This window comes from Salmo trutta, chromosome 24 (genome assembly GCF_901001165.1).
Source record: "Salmo trutta chromosome 24, fSalTru1.1, whole genome shotgun sequence".
Lineage (NCBI taxonomy): Eukaryota > Metazoa > Chordata > Actinopteri > Salmoniformes > Salmonidae > Salmo > Salmo trutta.
The window spans coordinates 38,554,736-38,572,155 of record NC_042980.1 but is presented as its reverse complement, the minus strand read 5'-3'; the positions used below and the strand labels follow the sequence as shown (position 1 = coordinate 38,572,155).

The following is a 17,420-nucleotide window of genomic DNA, read 5'->3' as shown; positions in this document are numbered from 1 at the left end:
GCTCAGCCACTTTACCCCTGATTGTATGCATATCACTGATATCGTTATTGATATTGTTCTTGTACATACTATATATGCTATTTATATTGACACTATTTCTGATATTACTGCTATGCAAGTAACCATTTAGCTGTACCGTTTACATCTTCTGTAGAGACCATCCTCTTAGCAAGACTTAGCAAAATATTGATATATAAAATGAATATTGAGGTGTGGTCATAACGTGATTTTGTGACATACCACAACAATATCATGTGACTGTATCAAGTGTCCACCACATAAATATGGCACATGCATCTGTTTATGTACAGTACTGAACTTATTATTTATTTTTTTAATCACTCAGGTTTCAACTCAGGTTGCATGGCCTTAACTTACGTATGGAATACTATGTGATAAGTGCATGTGTAACAGTATAAAGTATGCTAATGTACAGGTGTGAAGGCATTTTGGCAGTGGTGTAAAGTACTTAAGTAAAAATACTTTTTTTTGTGGTAACTGTACATTACTTTACTATTTATATTTTTGGCAACTTTCACTTCACTACATTCGTTAAAAAAATTATGTACTTTTTACTCCATACATTTTCCTTGTCACCCAAAAGTACTTGTTACATTTGACAGGAAAATTGTCCAATTCACACACTTATCAAGAGAACATCCCTGGTCGTCCCTACTGTCTCTGATCTGGAGGACTCACTAAACACAAATGCTTCGTTTGTAAATTATGACTGAGTGTCTGGCTCTCCGTCAAAAAAATAAAATAATTGTGCCATCTGGTTTAATATAAGGAATTTGAAATGATTTATACTTTTACTCAAGTATGACTTTTTCCACCACTAGATATGGCTGGGGGTTATAGCATTTCTTTCACATGACCCATCAATTTAGACAAGTGTGTCTGGGTGAGCATCATTAATATTTATTCAATATTTTTTCTGGACACTTTGTTTACCTGGAACTTTTCCTTATTGTAGGCTACTACCACTTTTAGTCTAAATCTTTACTACACTACTCAATGTTTAGCACATGACCTCACACGTGAATCATAAAGAGATGGGTGGGGCAAAGGCTTAAGAGGGTGTGAACAATGCTGAGTGGGTGGAGACAAAGGAGAGGTCTCTAGTAGGTACCAAAACATTCAAAGGCCGTTTTCTCAAAAGTGAGTTTACAAGTGTATCAACTTTCAAAGTAGAAATACTTTCCCCATTGTTCCTCAAAAATGCTGTGTATGATATTCCATTTTGTAGCTCTGAGTCTACTTTTATCCACTGTAAAAAAAAAAAAAAAAAAAAAAATTATAATGTTGCTACATAAGACGGAATACAGGTTGTGAGTGACTGTCTACTGTTTGCTGATGATCTGGTGCTTCTGTCCCCAACCAAGGAGGGCCTAAAGCAGCACCTAGATCTTCTGCACTGATTCTGCCAGACCTGGGCCCTGATAGTACATCTCAGTAAGTCAAAAATAACAGTGTTCCAAAAAAGGTCCAGTTGCCAGGACCACAAATACAAATTCCATCTAGACACCGTTGCCCTAGAGCACACAAAAAAACTATACATACCTCGGCCTAAACATCAGCGCCACAGGTAACTTCCACAAAGCTGTGAACGATCTGAGAGACAAGGCAAGAAGGGCCTTCTATGCCATCAAAAGAAACAAAAAAAATGGACATACCAATTAGGATCTGGCTAAAAATACTTAAATCAGTTATAGAACCCATATGGTTGTAAGGTCCGCTCACCAACCAAGAATTCACAAAATGGGACAAACACCAAATTGAGACTCTGCATGCAGAAAACACCAAATAATGCATGCAGACTAGAATTAGGCCGATACCCGCTAATGATCAAAATCCAGAAAAGAGCCATTAAATTCTACAACCACCTAAAAGGAAGCGATTCCAAAACCTTCCATAACAAAGCCATCACCTACAGAGAGATGAACCTGGAGAAGAGTCCCCTAAGAAAGCTGGTCCTGGGAATCTGTTCACAAACACAAACAAACCCCACAGAGCCCCAGGACAGCAACACAATTAGACCCAACCAAATCATGAGAAAAAAACAAAAAGATAATTACTTTACAGATTGGAAAGAACAAAACACCATTGTAAATACAACCCATATTTATGTTCATTTATTTTCCCTTTTGTACTTTAACTATTTGTACATCATTACAACACTGTATATATACACACAATATGACATTTTAAATGTCTTTATTATTTTGAAACTTTGTGAGTTTAATGGTTACTGTTCATTTTTATTGTTCATTTCACTTTTATTTATTATCTACTTCACTTGCTTTAGCCAATGTTAACATGTTTCCCATGCCAATAAAGCCCTTAAATTGAAATTGAATTGAGAGAGAGAGAGAGAGGTGAGACAGCAGCTATTGTTATACTCCTGGCTATCAGTTGTATTCTGTGGGAGAGAGTAGATTAGGGAATACAGACAGACTATTATCTTCCTTAGAGAGGGGGTGATCCCCTGAAAACCACACCACACTGAAATACTAAAGACATATCCCTCCATTTGTCCCACACTGACACAATAGGCCCAGGGATCTCTTTCACTGGGGAACAGTGTGTGTGTTGGTGTTGCATAGTATACTGGTACCACGGTCATATCGCGGTACCAAAACGTCATGATACTTATGATACCAACATTCTAGAATACAGTAGAACCTAACAGTAGTATCATATGAAATGGTACTAATTATCAGGGTAATAACTTGACGGACACTACGAAAGATTAAAGAAAGTTTAAACAAAGATCCCAAAGGATGGAACAACTGAACAGACAAGGACATGGTTCCACCCGTGGTAGTATACATACCCCACTTTGGGTGGAGTCTCCTCCTTATCGCTAAACATTGCATCCTTATTGCTAGGCTGGGAGCTGAGTGATATGGGCCTTAAACGGTTCCTCCCCTTATCAGTACTGCCACATGTGACCAATTCCCCTGCACTCAGCCCCTCCCAAGCTTCATTATGGCCCACCTCATGTCGCTATTATACCTAATGATTAATAATAGTTAAAGCTCAGAAATACAAACCCATCACTACGACATTTCTACCATTCTAAAGAACCCGCTGGCACCTGTTATAAAAATGTTTATGAAGTCAGTTTTGCAACTAGTCTCATGTATGCGCCAGTTCCATAAAGTCCACTTCACTTTCATGTGCATATGACGTGTGGTAGCCGTAGCCCGCCGGCCGTAGCCCGCCGGCCGTAGCCTGCCAGCCAAAACCCGCCAGCCGTACCCCGCCTGCCGTAGCCCGCCAGCCGTACCCCGCCAGCCGAAACCCGCCATCCGTACCCCGCCGGCCGAAACCCGCCGGCCGTAGCCCGCCGGCCGTACCCCGCCAGCCGTAGCCCTCCAGCCGAAACCCGCCAGCCGTACCCCGCCAGCCGAAACCCGCCAGCCGTACCCCGCCAGCCGTACCCCGCCAGCCGAAACCCGCCAGCCGTAGCCCGCCAGCCGTAGCCCGCCAGCCGTAGCCCGCCGCCCGCCAGCCGTAGCTCGCCAGCCGTAGCCCGCCAGCCGTAGCCCGCCAGCCGTACCCCGCCAGCCGTAGCCCTCCAGCCGAAACCCGCCAGCCGTACCCCGCCAGCCGAAACCCGCCGGCCGTAGCCCGCCGGCCGTAGCTCGCCGGCCGTACCCCGCCAGCCGTAGCCCTCCAGCCGAAACCCGCCAGCCGTACCCCGCCAGCCGTAGCCCCTTCCAGACACCACTCACCTGCTTCTCTCCGTCCCTTTTCCTGCATCCGTTTTTAAAATGTCATTTAGCCGTGACGGCCAGGGGCGATGCAGAACCTGGTCAGTCTTCTGTTCTTACATTTGATACATTGGAGCAGCGTACAGAGCGAGAAAAGTTGATACCAGGGATGAAAGTATACAATGTATAACCAAGAATACACTGTACTCAGTACAGGCCAGTCTGATAGGCTTTGGAAATTCACCGTCACGCAGAGAGGAAACCCCATTTTACAAGAGGCATGTCTGCAGCTTTACAGGAAAGAAAACGTCTCATCTCTATCTCAAACGGTTACAAATATTACCGGACATACCTTTTGTTCTTTCTGCGCGATGTCGAGCTCGTTTGATATTTCACAAACCATGTCGAGGGCCTTTTTTAAACTAAATCCGGACACTAATTATTGGTTTGATAAACAACTTTGTTCAGTCATGTTACCTAGCTAGCTAACAACCTGGTAACTTGACAGTAGGTCTAAGAAAATGTGCTACTCATGAGATGTATCAAAGATAGGATTCATATAGGCCTAATGGAAACCTAAAGTATAAAAAATACTATTTTTGGTGCTCCTTACATTCTGTTTGGTGCCTAACGCTTTTAAAGTTGGGAACAGTGTGTATGTGTTTGGGAGAAAGAGAGGGAGGGAGAGTCTGTCTTTATGAGGGAGAGTGTGTGTCTTAACTGAACGTAAAGGTGGTTTCATGCAGTGTTTTCTCCTTATTGACACAATGACAAGCAGATCATTATGCACATATATTCCTTCGCTCCCTCCCTATCTTTATCTTAGACCGGAGACGTTTGTCTTTCAAAATATTCAAATTAGAGGGCAGAAAAACAGGAAAATATTTGCATATATTTGCTTTGCCCCCCCCCCCAAAAAAAAATATCCAACCACACCAGGAGTGAGAGAACAACGGAGTGTGTGTGTGTTTAATCTCTTATGGGGCTAGCTCTAGAGACAAACATTGGAAAACATGGGGGAAGAGGGAGGCACAATAAACAGACTGAAAGAGAGTGAATGAATGAGTGAAGGGGGAGATGAAAGTGTCAGAATGGTGGCGTGTGATCTGTGCAGCGTGGAGAATCGGTCCTCGGTTTGCTTTGTGTCTCTCCACCCAGCACAGAGACACACAGAACCAGGAAAGTAGGTCGAGGATGAAAGGAGAGAAAAAGAGAGAGAGAAAGAAAAGAGAAAATAAAAGGCAGAGAGAACTTTTGGAAGTGTAAATGTTTGATTGTTTATTTCACTTTTGTTTATCTATTTCACTTGCTTTGGCAATGTAAACATATGTTTCCCATGCCAATAAAGCCCTTCAATTGAAATTGAATTGAGAGGGAGAAAAAAAGGGAGATCGTGACAGACAGACTGATGATGGAGGGATGGAGAGAGTGTGACCGAAAGAGGGGGGAGGGAGACAGTGAGACAGAAAATACAAGAAGCTAAAGGGAGGGGGGAGAGACTTCTTATGCCATCACTCAACCCCTTCATCCCCCTCAGAAAATAACCCTGATTATCACATCCATCTGTGCCTCTGACAGACAAGTAAATGGTGATTGGTGATCTGACGTCCGCACAGAGACAGAACGGACCGACTGACGTGTGTGTGTTTAGAAAGGCCTAGTAGAGATAGAGAAGAGTATTGTGTGTGAGTTTAGATCCTAAGACTCTCAGACATCAGATTCAGTACCAGTAGTGCTGAATGGACCTGAAGGCTATCAGCTCCCCCTTGCTATCGGCTAGCTAGGCTAGTGCATAACACTCAAATATAAGGCTACATGGCAATCCCATCTGTTTATACCAGGGGTTTTCAACCAGTCCTTGTCCAGGGAGCCCCTCCCAGGCATACCGGCAACCCAGGGACCCCCATCACACGTCACGTCTTGTTATCAGGTGAATGATAATGGCAAGAAGAAGTAATCAACATTTCAAAACACATTTTTGCAAAGAGCAGCTGTTTAGCTGGTTAAACAAAAGTTAGCCATGTGTTGGCAAAAATGTATGTCCAAGTTACAAGAAAGCTTTCCAGCAGCCAGCGGCACTTGTCTCGCTGGTAGCCTATTCGCAGGTGCTTTTCAAAGTCTATGGGGCATTTCCATGATAATGGAATAACGCTAAGACTCTGATTTTTTATTTAAACAAAATGTACACCAAACAAAAACCATTGATTTCAAACCCTAGAACTCTATGCACAAGGACTGCTTTTAAAAAGGTCCAATGCAGCCATTTTAATCTCAACATCAAATCATTTCTGGGTAACAATTAAGTAACTTAATGTAATTGTTTACAATTAAAATGGTAAAAAAGAAACAAAAATCGCTTTTTAGCAAAGAGTAATTTCTCAAGCAAGAATTTAGATAAAACTGTCTAGGAGAGGGGAAAACTGAAAACTAGCGGTTATTGGCAGAGAGGCTTGGAACTCTTTCTTACTGGTCTATTAACTCATTTATTACCAGGTGATGTCACCAAGCAGGTCAAAACTCCATCCCACCACAACAGGCTGAAATTTCAGGCGGTCTTTTCAAACAGCTCTTGCACTAAAAGGGCATTATCATAATTTTTACAATTTCACAGTATCATTCCAACCTCAGTGTTGAAATATATTTAAAATACAGCAAATTACGTTTTTGACTGCACTGGGCCTTTAAAAATTTACACAGAACATTTGACAAAAACAAATTTACATGAAGAACAGCTCAGATACAAAGTTTGGTAACAGAATTATGGTAAAATCTCACTCAGTTTTATTCTGTTGACAAACTTTGCATCTGCACAGTATTTCCAATAAATGTCAAAGTAATAATTGTGCATAGAGTTGAATGCTTTTTTAAAACTTTGAATTCAATGGTTTTTGTTTGGCATACATTTCTAGTGAAAATCAGTCACAGCGTAATTCCATTAACGTTGTATGTCAGATACTCCAGTGAGCGTAATTGGCTACGATGAGTATAATTTTCTCAAAACTAGGAGTTGAGAAATAAAATTGACATCATTAGAAAGAAGGTATTCTCCTCTTTTCAAATGTTGTTGCTAGCGATATTAATAAAAACATAAAACATTTTTCCCACTTTGTAAAAAAAACAACAAAAAAAACACTATAAATACAGTGCATTCGCAAAGTATTCAGACCCCTTGACTTTTTCCACATTTTCTTACGTTACAGCCTTATTCTAAAATGGATTAAATTAATTGTTTTTCCTCATCAATCTACCCACAATACCCCATAATGACAAAGTGAAAACAGGGTTTAGACTTTTTTTGAAAACGTAATAAAAAAATGTAAAAAAAACGGAAATACCTTATTTACGTAAGCATTCAGACCCTTTTCGATGAGACTCAAAATTGAGCTCTGGTGCATCCTGTTTCCATTGATCATCCTTGAGATGTTTCTACAACTTGATTGAAGTCCACCTGTAGTAAATTCAATTGATTGGACATGATTTGGAAAGGCACACACCTGTCTGTATAAGGTCCCACAGTTGACAGTGCATGTCAGAGCAAAAACCAAGCCATGAGGTCGAAGGAATTGTCTGTAGAGCTCAGAGACAGGATTGTGTCGGGGTACAGATCTGGGGAAGGGTACCAAAAACATTTCTGCTGCATTGAAGGTCCCCAAGAACACAGTGGCCTCCATCATTCTTAAAATGGAAGAAGTTTGGAACCACCAAGACTCTTCCTAGAGCTGGCCGCCCGGCCAAACTGAGCAATGGGGGAGAAAGGGCCTTGGTCAGGGAGGTGACCAAGAACCTGATGGTCCCTCTGACAGAGCTCCAGAGTTCCTCTGTGGAGATGGAAGAACCTTCCAGAAGGACAACCATCTCTGCAGCACTCGACCAATCAGGCCTTTATGGTAGAGTCGCCAGACGGAAGCCACTCCCTCAGTAAAAGGCACATGACAGCCAACTTGGAGTTTGCAAAAAGGCACCTAAAGGCTCTCAGATCATGGGAATCAAGATTATCTGGTCTGATGAAACCAAGATTCAACACTTTGGCCTGAATGCCAAGCGTCACGTCTGGGGAAACCTGGCACCATCCCTACGGTGAAGCATGGTGGTGGCAACATCATGCAGTGGGGGTGTTTTTCAGAGGCAGGGACTGGGAGACTAGTCAGGATCGAGGCAAAGATGAACGGAGCAAAGAACAGAGAGATCCTTGATGAAAACCTGGTCCAAAGCGCTCAGAACCTCAGACTGGGGCGAAGGTTCACCTTCCAACAGAACAATGACCCTAAGCACACAGCTAAGACAACGTAGGAGTGGCTTCGGGACAAGTCTCTGAATGTCCTTGAGTGGCCCAGCCAGAGCCCGGACTTGAACCAGATCTAACATCTCTGGAGAGACCTGAAAATAGCTGTGCAGCAACGCTCCCCATCCAACCTGACAGCTTGATAGGATCTGCAGAGAAGAATGGGAGAAACTCCCCAAATACAAGAAGACTCAAGGCTGTAATCGCTGCCTAAGGTGCTTCAACAAAGTACTGTGCAAAGGATCTGAATACTTATGTAAATGTGATTTCAGTTTTTAATTTTTGTAACAAATTTGCAAAAAGATTTAAAAAAAACTGTTTTTGCTTTGTCATTATGGGCTATTGTATGTAGATTGATGAGGGGGAAAAACTAATTTAATCCATTTTAGAATATGGCTGTAAAGTAACAAAATGTGGAAGAAGTCAAAGGGTCTGAATACTTTCCAAATGCCCTATATATATTATCGGACCCCCTGGGCCCGTGGAACCCTGGTTAAATACCCCTGGTTGAATACCACTGGTTTACACCACTCATTCCCAAACTATTATATGAAAATAGAACATACAAACCGTAGACAAATGGACAAAAAAAAGCGGAATTAATATGAATAGATACAATAAGTCATTATGTTCCCTATGAGTCATAAAAGACAGGCTGGGGAGAGAAATCCCTCCTACTCCATCTTTCTACTTTCCTTTTTTTAACTCCATCTCTCGCTCCGCATTCGTTCAGTAACCCCCTGCTCACTCTGAAGGTGGTGGGCAGGCAGAAGCATGCGTGATGTCCCAATTTACACTGCTATAAATAAATAACCCTAACAGAGAGAGAGAGGGAGAGAGTGATGAGAGAGAGATGAGAGAGACATGAGAGAGAGATGAGAGAGACATGAGAGAGAGAGATGAGGGAAAGTGAGAAAGTGCTCTTGATCCTAAACCAAGTAATTATCACTAGTCTCATCTTAACCCAGAGGCTTGTTATCAGTCACTAGCCTCATCTTAACCCAGAGGCTTGTTATCAGTCACTAGCCTCATCTTAACCCAGAGGCTTGTTATCAGTCACTAGCCTCATCTTAACCCAGAGGCTTGTTATCAGTCACTAGTCTCATCTTAACCCAGAGGCTTGTTATCAGTCACTAGTCTCATCTTAACCCAGAGGCTTGTTATCAGTCACTAGTCTCATCTTAACCCAGAGGCTTGTCAGTAGAGCAGTACAACAACAACGTGTCCATGCAGTAAGACCACCCCTCTCTCTCCCTCACCACACCCAAACACACAGACAACTCTGAGGCTAAACTAAATGAAGGGCAACAAAGGAGACGGCATCATCTGTAAGATGTCTACAGAAGCCTCATCAGAGGATCAGAGCCTCTACCTCCAAGACAAACCTGACATAGAGCCTTGAAAGACCACGTCGACGGGTAACACACAGGTAACACACACGCACATATAGAAAAAGGAGAAATTGTTGTTTTCTTCTGTCTTTGTCTCTGGGTCCATCTGGAAAAACCTCATACTGATAGGTCACTGGGCTTTTATGAGACGAGAGAGAGAGGGGACACAGTGTTGTGTGTTTGTTCCAAACTGCCAATCTGTGTTCTCTACCCTTTATAATATGGTCTGTCCTCCCTAAAGCCTGTCTAGTCACTGGGAAGTCCCCAATTTTTAACACTCTCCTCACCTTGCCTTGCCTTACTTCCCAGTCCTTGACCCGGCTCATCCTCCTAAACCCTGTCTAACACACAAGCCACACACAAAAACACCCACCCCGCCCATAATCATCTTAAAGGGTAGTACGCATTGGTTTTTACTCACCAAAGTAACAACACAGTGTGGTCAAACACTTAGTAACTTAGTTATAGGTAACCAGATCGTGACTACAACTACAAACATATTTATGTTTTAGCGGGTTTTTTTTTTTTTTTTACATATATTTATTAACTTATTTCAGGATATCTTCGGAACTACCCACAATGCATGATTTCTCGACGTCATATGGAGAACCGGTGCTACCGAGCTAGTTCCAGCTGGCTAACGTCAGCTACTATCCATGCTAGCATGTAATTACATTCCAAACCAAGTGCTGGCGCTGGTGAGCTACTACGTACATCCACGAAGAAGAAACCATATAAATTCATGTGAAAAACTGCATTTCCTCTTTTCCTGTGCGTTTGGTAGTCGAGCGAGCGCTGTAGCAGTTTTCCGTTGTTCGTCGTTAGTGCAGTAATACCCACATATTGCAGTAATACCCACAAGGACGGTGTAACGACTCATTTGTGGCCCAAAAACGAGAAGCTAGCTTTGAAGTTGGACCGGTTTGTATGGTTGAAGCGAGCGGATTGGGGTATTGGGACAGTGAGCACGTCTACTGTATGTGGTGCTCATTTCAACCCAGAGGACTTCGATGGCTTAGTATGTATAACCAGCGGAATGCAGGATTTGGTACGCGACTGATTGAAACCAGGTGCTGTGCCGAGTGTGAAGCCTGCAACCTGTATTTCGTACCGACCTACCGGTACATCACGAGTGTCAGCAGTGATGGAGATAAATCGGGTAAATTCTGTGTGGATTTACCTCACTATATCACGATTGGATTAGCTGACTCTCCCTCGGCTGGTGAAACGGCCTCTCCTTGGCTCTTCTGTGACTTTGGTAGTTAACTCAGCTGTCAATCGGTAATTCTCCGCTCTCTCTAATTTCTATCTGCTGGATTGTTGTTGTTGTTGTTGTTGTTGTTGTTGTTGTTGTTGTTGTTGTTGTTGTTGTTGTTGTTGTTGCTGTTGCTGTGTCGTTGTGTTCTGTTGGTTGGGACCTGTGCTACACTAGTTGTTTCCTTGGCTCACTACTTAGCTATGTTGACCGTGGTGGTTGGCTAACTAGGCTAGTTAGTAGGTTAAAATGATGAACTTAAAGCCTCTGGAATGGCGCAGCGATGTCCGGGGTAGGGGAGGGTTTGGCCGGCCAGGACGTCCTTGTCTCATCATGCTCTAGCGACTCCTTCTGGCGGGCCATGCACCTGCAAACTGACTTCGGTCATCAGTTGGACGGTGTTTCCTCCGACACATTGGTGCAGCTGACTTCCGGGTTAAACCAGCAGTGTGTCAAGAAGCAGTGTGGCTTGGCAGGGTTGTGTTTCGGGAGGACGCATGGCTCTCGACCTTCGCCTATCCCGAGTCCGTACGGGAGTTGCAGCGATAAGACAAGACTAACTACCAATTGGAAACCACAAAATTGGGGAGAAAAAGGGGTAAAAGTAAGAACAACTTTCGCTGGCTGGCTAAGATAACTGCATATACTCGTAACATTATTTGATAACTATGTATTTACAAAACTTTGGTTTACTTTAATGTAGCTGTAAGCTAGGTGAAGATTGCAACTGGCTGACTCATGCAGTGATAACGTAACGTTAGCAGGCTGGTAGGGGTAACGTTAGCAGGCTGGTAGGGGTAACGTTAGCAGGCTGGTAGGGGTAACGTTAGCAGGCTGGTAGGGGTAACGTTAGCAGGCTGGTAGGGGTAACGTTAGCAGACTGGTAGGGGTAACGTTAGCAGGCTGGTAGGGGAAACGTTAGCAGGCTGGTAGGGGTAACGTTAGCAGGCTGGTAGGGGTAACGTTAGCAGGCTGGTAGGGGTAACGTTAGCAGGCTGGTAGGGGTAACGTTAGCAGGCTGGTAGGGGTAACGTTAGCAGGCTGGTAGGGGTAACGTTAGCAGGCTGGTAGGGGTAACGTTAGCAGGCTGGTATGGCTAGCAACCTTGCAAGTGGATTTGTAACGGTTACGCCTACTCCCGCTCGACGTCGCCGGTCTACTAACCACCGGCCCTGGCTATCATCCTTACGCACACCTGCTCCTCATCATTACTCACACCTGGACCTCATCACCTTGATTGCTCTCCCTTTATTTAGCCCTCTGTAGCCCAAGTCATCAGGCAGTATTGCTTTTTCACGGCCAGTACGCTACTCCTGTTTTGTTCATCTGCCTCGTCTTAATATTAAACTATTTTTCTGCACCCGCTTCTTGACTCATTGCGTATGTTACAGTAACAATACATTCTGCTTGTTAGTTGGCTGAAAATGTTATTGCAAACAAGTTAAAAATGTGAAGTTATTTCTGTTGGAGTTTTTATTATAGGGAAGTGGCCAGCGGCCTCCATATTACGTCACACCCGGCATTCTGATCAGTTTTATGTTTAAAGTGAGATGTAACTGATCAGTTTTATGTTTAAAGTGAGGTGTAACTCTGATCAGTTGTATGTTTAAAGTGAGGTGTAACTCTGATCAGTTTTATGTTTAAAGTGAGGTGTAACTCTGATCAGTTTTATGTTTAAAGTGAGGTGTAACTCTGATCAGTTGTATGTTTAAAGTGAGGTGTAACTCTGATCAGTTTTATGTTTAAAGTGAGGTGTAACTCTGATCAGTTTTATGTTTAAAGTGAGGTGTAACTCTGATCAGTTGTATGTTTAAAGTGAGGTGTAACTCTGATCAGTTGTATGTTTAAAGTGAGGTGTAACTCTGATCAGTTTTATGTTTAAAGTGAGGTGTAACTCTGATCAGTTTTATGTTTAAAGTGAGGTGTAACTCTGATCAGTTTTATGTTTAAAGTGAGGTGTAACTCTGATCAGTTTTATGTTTAAAGTGAGGTGTAACTTTGCATTGGGAATTTTGATTCGTATTCTAAAGCAAATCCATATGTTATGTTGTCCACATGCGGTTATGTTTATGCTACCTAACCTTTAAAGAGAATTGTTATCCACATGCGGTTATGTTTATGCTACCTAACCTTTAAAGAGAATTGTTGTCCACATGCGGTTATGTTTATGCTACCTAACCTTTAAAGAGAATTGTTGTCCACATGCGGTTATGTTTATGCTACCTAACCTTTAAAGAGAATGTGATATGGTGACTGGTGAGAATGGGGTCGAGCTGTGTGGGATAATAGGGGACTGAGTGACATTGGAACCTAGCTTGGCCTCCCAGCTACAATGGAGGGACTAATCGCTCATATCTATGCCTGAAGTAACACACACACACACACACACACACACACACACACACACACACACACACACACACACACACACACACACACACACACGTGCTGTGAGCTCAAAGGTCCTGATGGGAGGCTGTGTAACACAACCTTACACGCTAGAGCAGAGAGAACACACAGGCCTAGAACAGCCATAGAGAACACACAGGCCTACAACAGCCATAGAGAACACACAGGCCTAGAACAGCCATAGAGAACACACAGGCCTAGAACAGCCATAGAGAACACACAGGCCTAGAACAGCCATAGAGAACACACAGGCCTAGAACAGCCATAGAGAACACACAAGCCTAGAACAGGGCTGACAATACATGCATCAGCCAGGCCACAGGCCACGTAAGAACTGTTATGACAAAAGAAGCATGGACTGAGAGGGCGGGAAACAGAGGCAGTGTGCGTGCGTGCTGGCCTGTATGCGTGTGTGTGTTTCTCACCTCCGGTACGGCCCAGGCCGACATGGACAGCGGGGTGCAGGCTGCCCTCATTTTTGAGCAGGTGAGGCAGGTGGTGGTAGATGTTTGGCACCTGGAGAGGCTTCCTACTGGCCAGCTCCTTCAGCAGCTTCTGGGTCTCATCTGACAGAGATACAGGAAGGAATCGGAGTTACAACTGGTAGAATGGTTGAGAAAAGGGGACCATCACACTCTCCCAGAAGCTTGGCTGTTGTGTTAAACCCACACATTCAGACAGATAAAAGGGTAATGGGTCCGCACTCAAAAAGATGGCGCATAAAGCTTACTTCATTTAAAATGTTTTATTATTTTCACCGCATTGCGTAAACAGACATTATGGCTTTGCAGCCTTCTTCAGTGTGTAGGTACAATTTTATTTGAATTCAAAAGAGCATTTGTAAAGAACTGATGAGTAGCTGGTGCTTCAAAATCAGGGTTGTCATTAATCTGCCAATCAGGGATGTGGCTTTTATGGTCTACCTGTAGACAAAGTTAGTTACAAAGAAATACAGAATTATAGGGTATGAGAGCGGGCACGAAGGGTAATTCATGAATCAATTGACTTACAGTAACAGTCAAAAGTTTGGACACACCTGCTCATTCAAGGGTTTTTCTTTATTTTTACTATTTTCTACATTGTAGAATAATAGTGAAGACATCAAAACTATGAAATAACACATATGGAATTATGTAGTAACCCCCCCAAAAAGTGTTAAACAAATTCTTCAAAGTAGCCACCCTTTGCCTTGATGACAGCTTTGCAGACTCTTGGCATTCTCTCAACCAGCTTCACCTGGAATGCTTTTCCAACAGTCTTGAAGGAGTTCCCACATATGTTGAGCACTTGTTTGCTGCTTTTCTTTCACTCTGAGGTCCAACTCATCCCAAACCATCTCAATTGGATGGAGGTCGGTTGATTGAAGGCCAGGTCATCTGATGCAGTACTCCATCACTCTCCTTGGTCAAATAGCCCTTACACAACCTGGAGGTGTGTTGGGTCATTGTCCTGTTGAAAAACAACTGATAGTCCCACTAAGCGCAAACCAGATGGGATGGTGCATCTCTGCAGAATGCTGTGGTAACCATGCTGGTTAAGTGTACCTTGAATTCTAAATAAATCACTGACAGTGTCACCAGCAAAGCTCCCCCACACCTCCTCCTCCATGCTTCACCTACTCTGCGTCTCACAAAGACTTGGCGGTTAGAACTGAAAATCTCAAATTTGGACTCATCAGACCAAAGGACAGATTTCCACCGGTCTAATGTCCATTGCTCATGTTTCTTGGCCCAAGCAAGTCTCTTCTTCTTATTGGTGTCCTTTGGTAGTCGTTTCTTTGCAGCAATTAGACCATGAAGGCCTGATTCACGCAGTCTCCTCTGAACAGTTGATGTTGTGATGTGTGTTACTTGAACTCTCTGAAGCATTTATTTGGGCTGCAATTTCTGAGGCTCGTAACTCTAATGAACTTATCGTCTGCAGCAGAGGTAACTCTGGGTCTTCCTTTCCTGTGACGGTCCTCATGAGAGCCAGTTTCATCATAGCGCTTGACGGTTTTTGTGACTGAACTTGAAGAAACTTTCAAAGGTCTTGAAATGTTCAGGATTGACTGACCTTCATGTCTTAAAGTAATGATGGTCTGTCATTTCTCTTTGCTTATTTGAGCTGTTCTTGCCATAATATGGACTTGGTCTTTTACCAAATAGGGCTATCTTCTGTATACCACCCCTACCTTGTCACAACATAACTGACCGGCTCAAACGCATTAAGGAGGAAATAAATTCCACAAATTGACAAGGTATACCTGTACATTGAAATTCATTCCAGGTGACTACCTCATGAGTAGGTGTGTCCAAACTTTTGACTGGTACTGTAGGTGTCTGCTAACTTGGATACAATATATCATTTCATGAGATATCTTACTACAAAGGGTATCAGCCTCAGTTGTTCATAAATATGTGGGACTGACTCAAACGATTTGCAAAATCTGCTATGGACAGTCTTCTTGTTTAACAGTCTAAAATGTGGCCTATAGGAATGAGGTGAAATCTAGTTCTTCGTTTAAACCATGTGGAGATACAGAATTTAATTCATACACGTATATCCACGTCTTCTCTTTGGAGTCATTTGTTGTGGTAATCACCTCCGGTTGAGAATCAGTCATTATAGAATTTGCAGAATGTTTGAGAAAAAACGGAATCATAGAAGCAGAACGAGTAGAACAATTCCATTCAGAGCAAAGTCCCGGGTGGAGGGGAGGAGTAGAGCATGATGTTAATTCAAGTCTAGCATGACTAAAGGCCTGGTTAGGATGGAGATGGTCTGAAGCCTGAGAGCAGCAGTAAGACTAAGGGGGAAGGCACTATTAGATAGGAGGAGAACTGAATGATCCAGTCTATTATCTCTTCTACATTAATGGCAGAGTTCCCAAAGGAGGGATTCAGCTTGAATGGGTCTTTATGTGTGTGTATATTGTGATCGGTATCCTGAGAAGCTAGTAAATGTAGATCCATCCTGGATGTGTGTTGGGTGTGTGTAGATCCATCCTGGGTGTGTGTCGGGTGTGTGTAGATCCATCCTGGGTGTGTGTCGGGCGTGTGTAGATCCATCCTGGGTGTGTGTCGGGTGTGTGTAGATCCATCCTGGGTGTGTGTCGGGCGTGTGTAGATCCATCCTGGGTGTGTGTCGGGCGTGTGTAGATCCATCCTGGGTGTGTGTCGGGCGTGTGTAGATCCATCCTGGGTGTGTGTCGGGTGTGTGTAGATCCATCCTGGATGTGTGTCGGGCGTGTGTAGATCCATCCTGGGTCTGTGTAGATCCATCATGGATGGGTGTCGGGCGTGTGTAGATCCATCCTGGGTGTGTGTAGATCCATCCTGGGTGTGTGTAGATCCATCATGGATGGGTGTCGGGCGTGTGTAGATCCATCCTGGGTGTGTGTAGATCCATCCTGGGTGTGTGTAGATCCATCCTGGGTGTGTGTAGATCCATCATGGATGGGTGTCGGGCGTGTGTAGATCCATCCTGGGTGTGTGTAGATCCATCATGGATGGGTGTTGGAGCGTGTGTAGATCCATCCTGGGTGTGTGTAGATCCATCCTGGGTGTGTGTCGGGTGTGTGTATATCCATCCTGGATGTGTGTCGGGCGTGTGTAGATCCATCCTGGGTGTGTGTAGATCCATCCTGGGTGTGTGTAGATCCATCCTGGATCTGTGTAGATCCATCCTGGGTGTGTGTAGATCCATCATGGATGGGTGTCGGGTGTGTGCAGATCCATCCTGGATGTGTGTCGGGCGTGTGTAGATCCATCATGGATGGATGGATTTGTGTGTGTGTGTGTGTGTGTGTGTACCTGAGAAGTTGGTGAGAGCATTCTTGCTGCTGTTGGTCTCTGCAATGGCTCGTCTGAATTGCTCCAGGATGTTGTTGAGCTCTGAGGATCGTTGTAGGGTCCGGTGCTCAGCCACACGGAGACGCTCTTTCAGAGCATGGAACTCCCTCTGGTACGCTACCAACCTCTCTATAGGGATGGAGAGAGAGAGGTTAGATCTTCTGCTCATTAGTCCAACCTCTCTATAGGGATGGAGAGAGAGAGGGGGTTAGATCTTCTGCTCATTAGTCCAACCTCTCTATAGGGATGGAGAGAGAGAGGGTTAGATCTTCTGCTCATTAGTCCAACCTCTCTATAGGGATGGAGAGAGAGAGGGTGTTAGATCTTCTGCTCATTAGTCCAACCTCTCTATAGGGATGGAGAGAGAGAGGTTAGATATTCTGCTCATTAGTCCAACCTCTCTATAGGGATGGAGAGAGAGAGGGTTAGATCTTCTGCTCATTAGTCCAACCTCTCTATAGGGATGGAGAGAGAGAGGTTAGATCTTCTGCTCATTAGTCCAACCTCTCTATAGGGATGGAGAGAGAGAGG

General features: G+C 43.8%; 1 protein-coding gene across 6 annotated transcripts in view; it reads right to left on the bottom strand.

Moving 5' to 3' along the window:
- LOC115161257 (alpha-1,3-mannosyl-glycoprotein 4-beta-N-acetylglucosaminyltransferase A) overlaps window positions 1-17,420 on the bottom strand; it is a 69,351-nt gene that overhangs the window by 20,614 nt on the left and 31,317 nt on the right. For 4 of the 6 annotated variants that reach the window (XM_029712089.1, XM_029712091.1, XM_029712090.1 and 1 more), the window contains exons 2-3: window positions 16,851-17,018; window positions 13,482-13,622 (exon numbers count right to left, since the gene is read on the bottom strand). In XM_029712089.1, coding sequence (XP_029567949.1) covers window positions 13,482-13,622; window positions 16,851-17,018 — 309 coding nt within the window. Of the gene's footprint in view, window positions 1-2,836; window positions 2,895-3,740; window positions 4,060-13,481; window positions 13,623-16,850; window positions 17,019-17,420 lie in introns of those variants that run through there. The other 2 variants (XM_029712094.1, XM_029712093.1) reach the window with 2 other exon arrangements.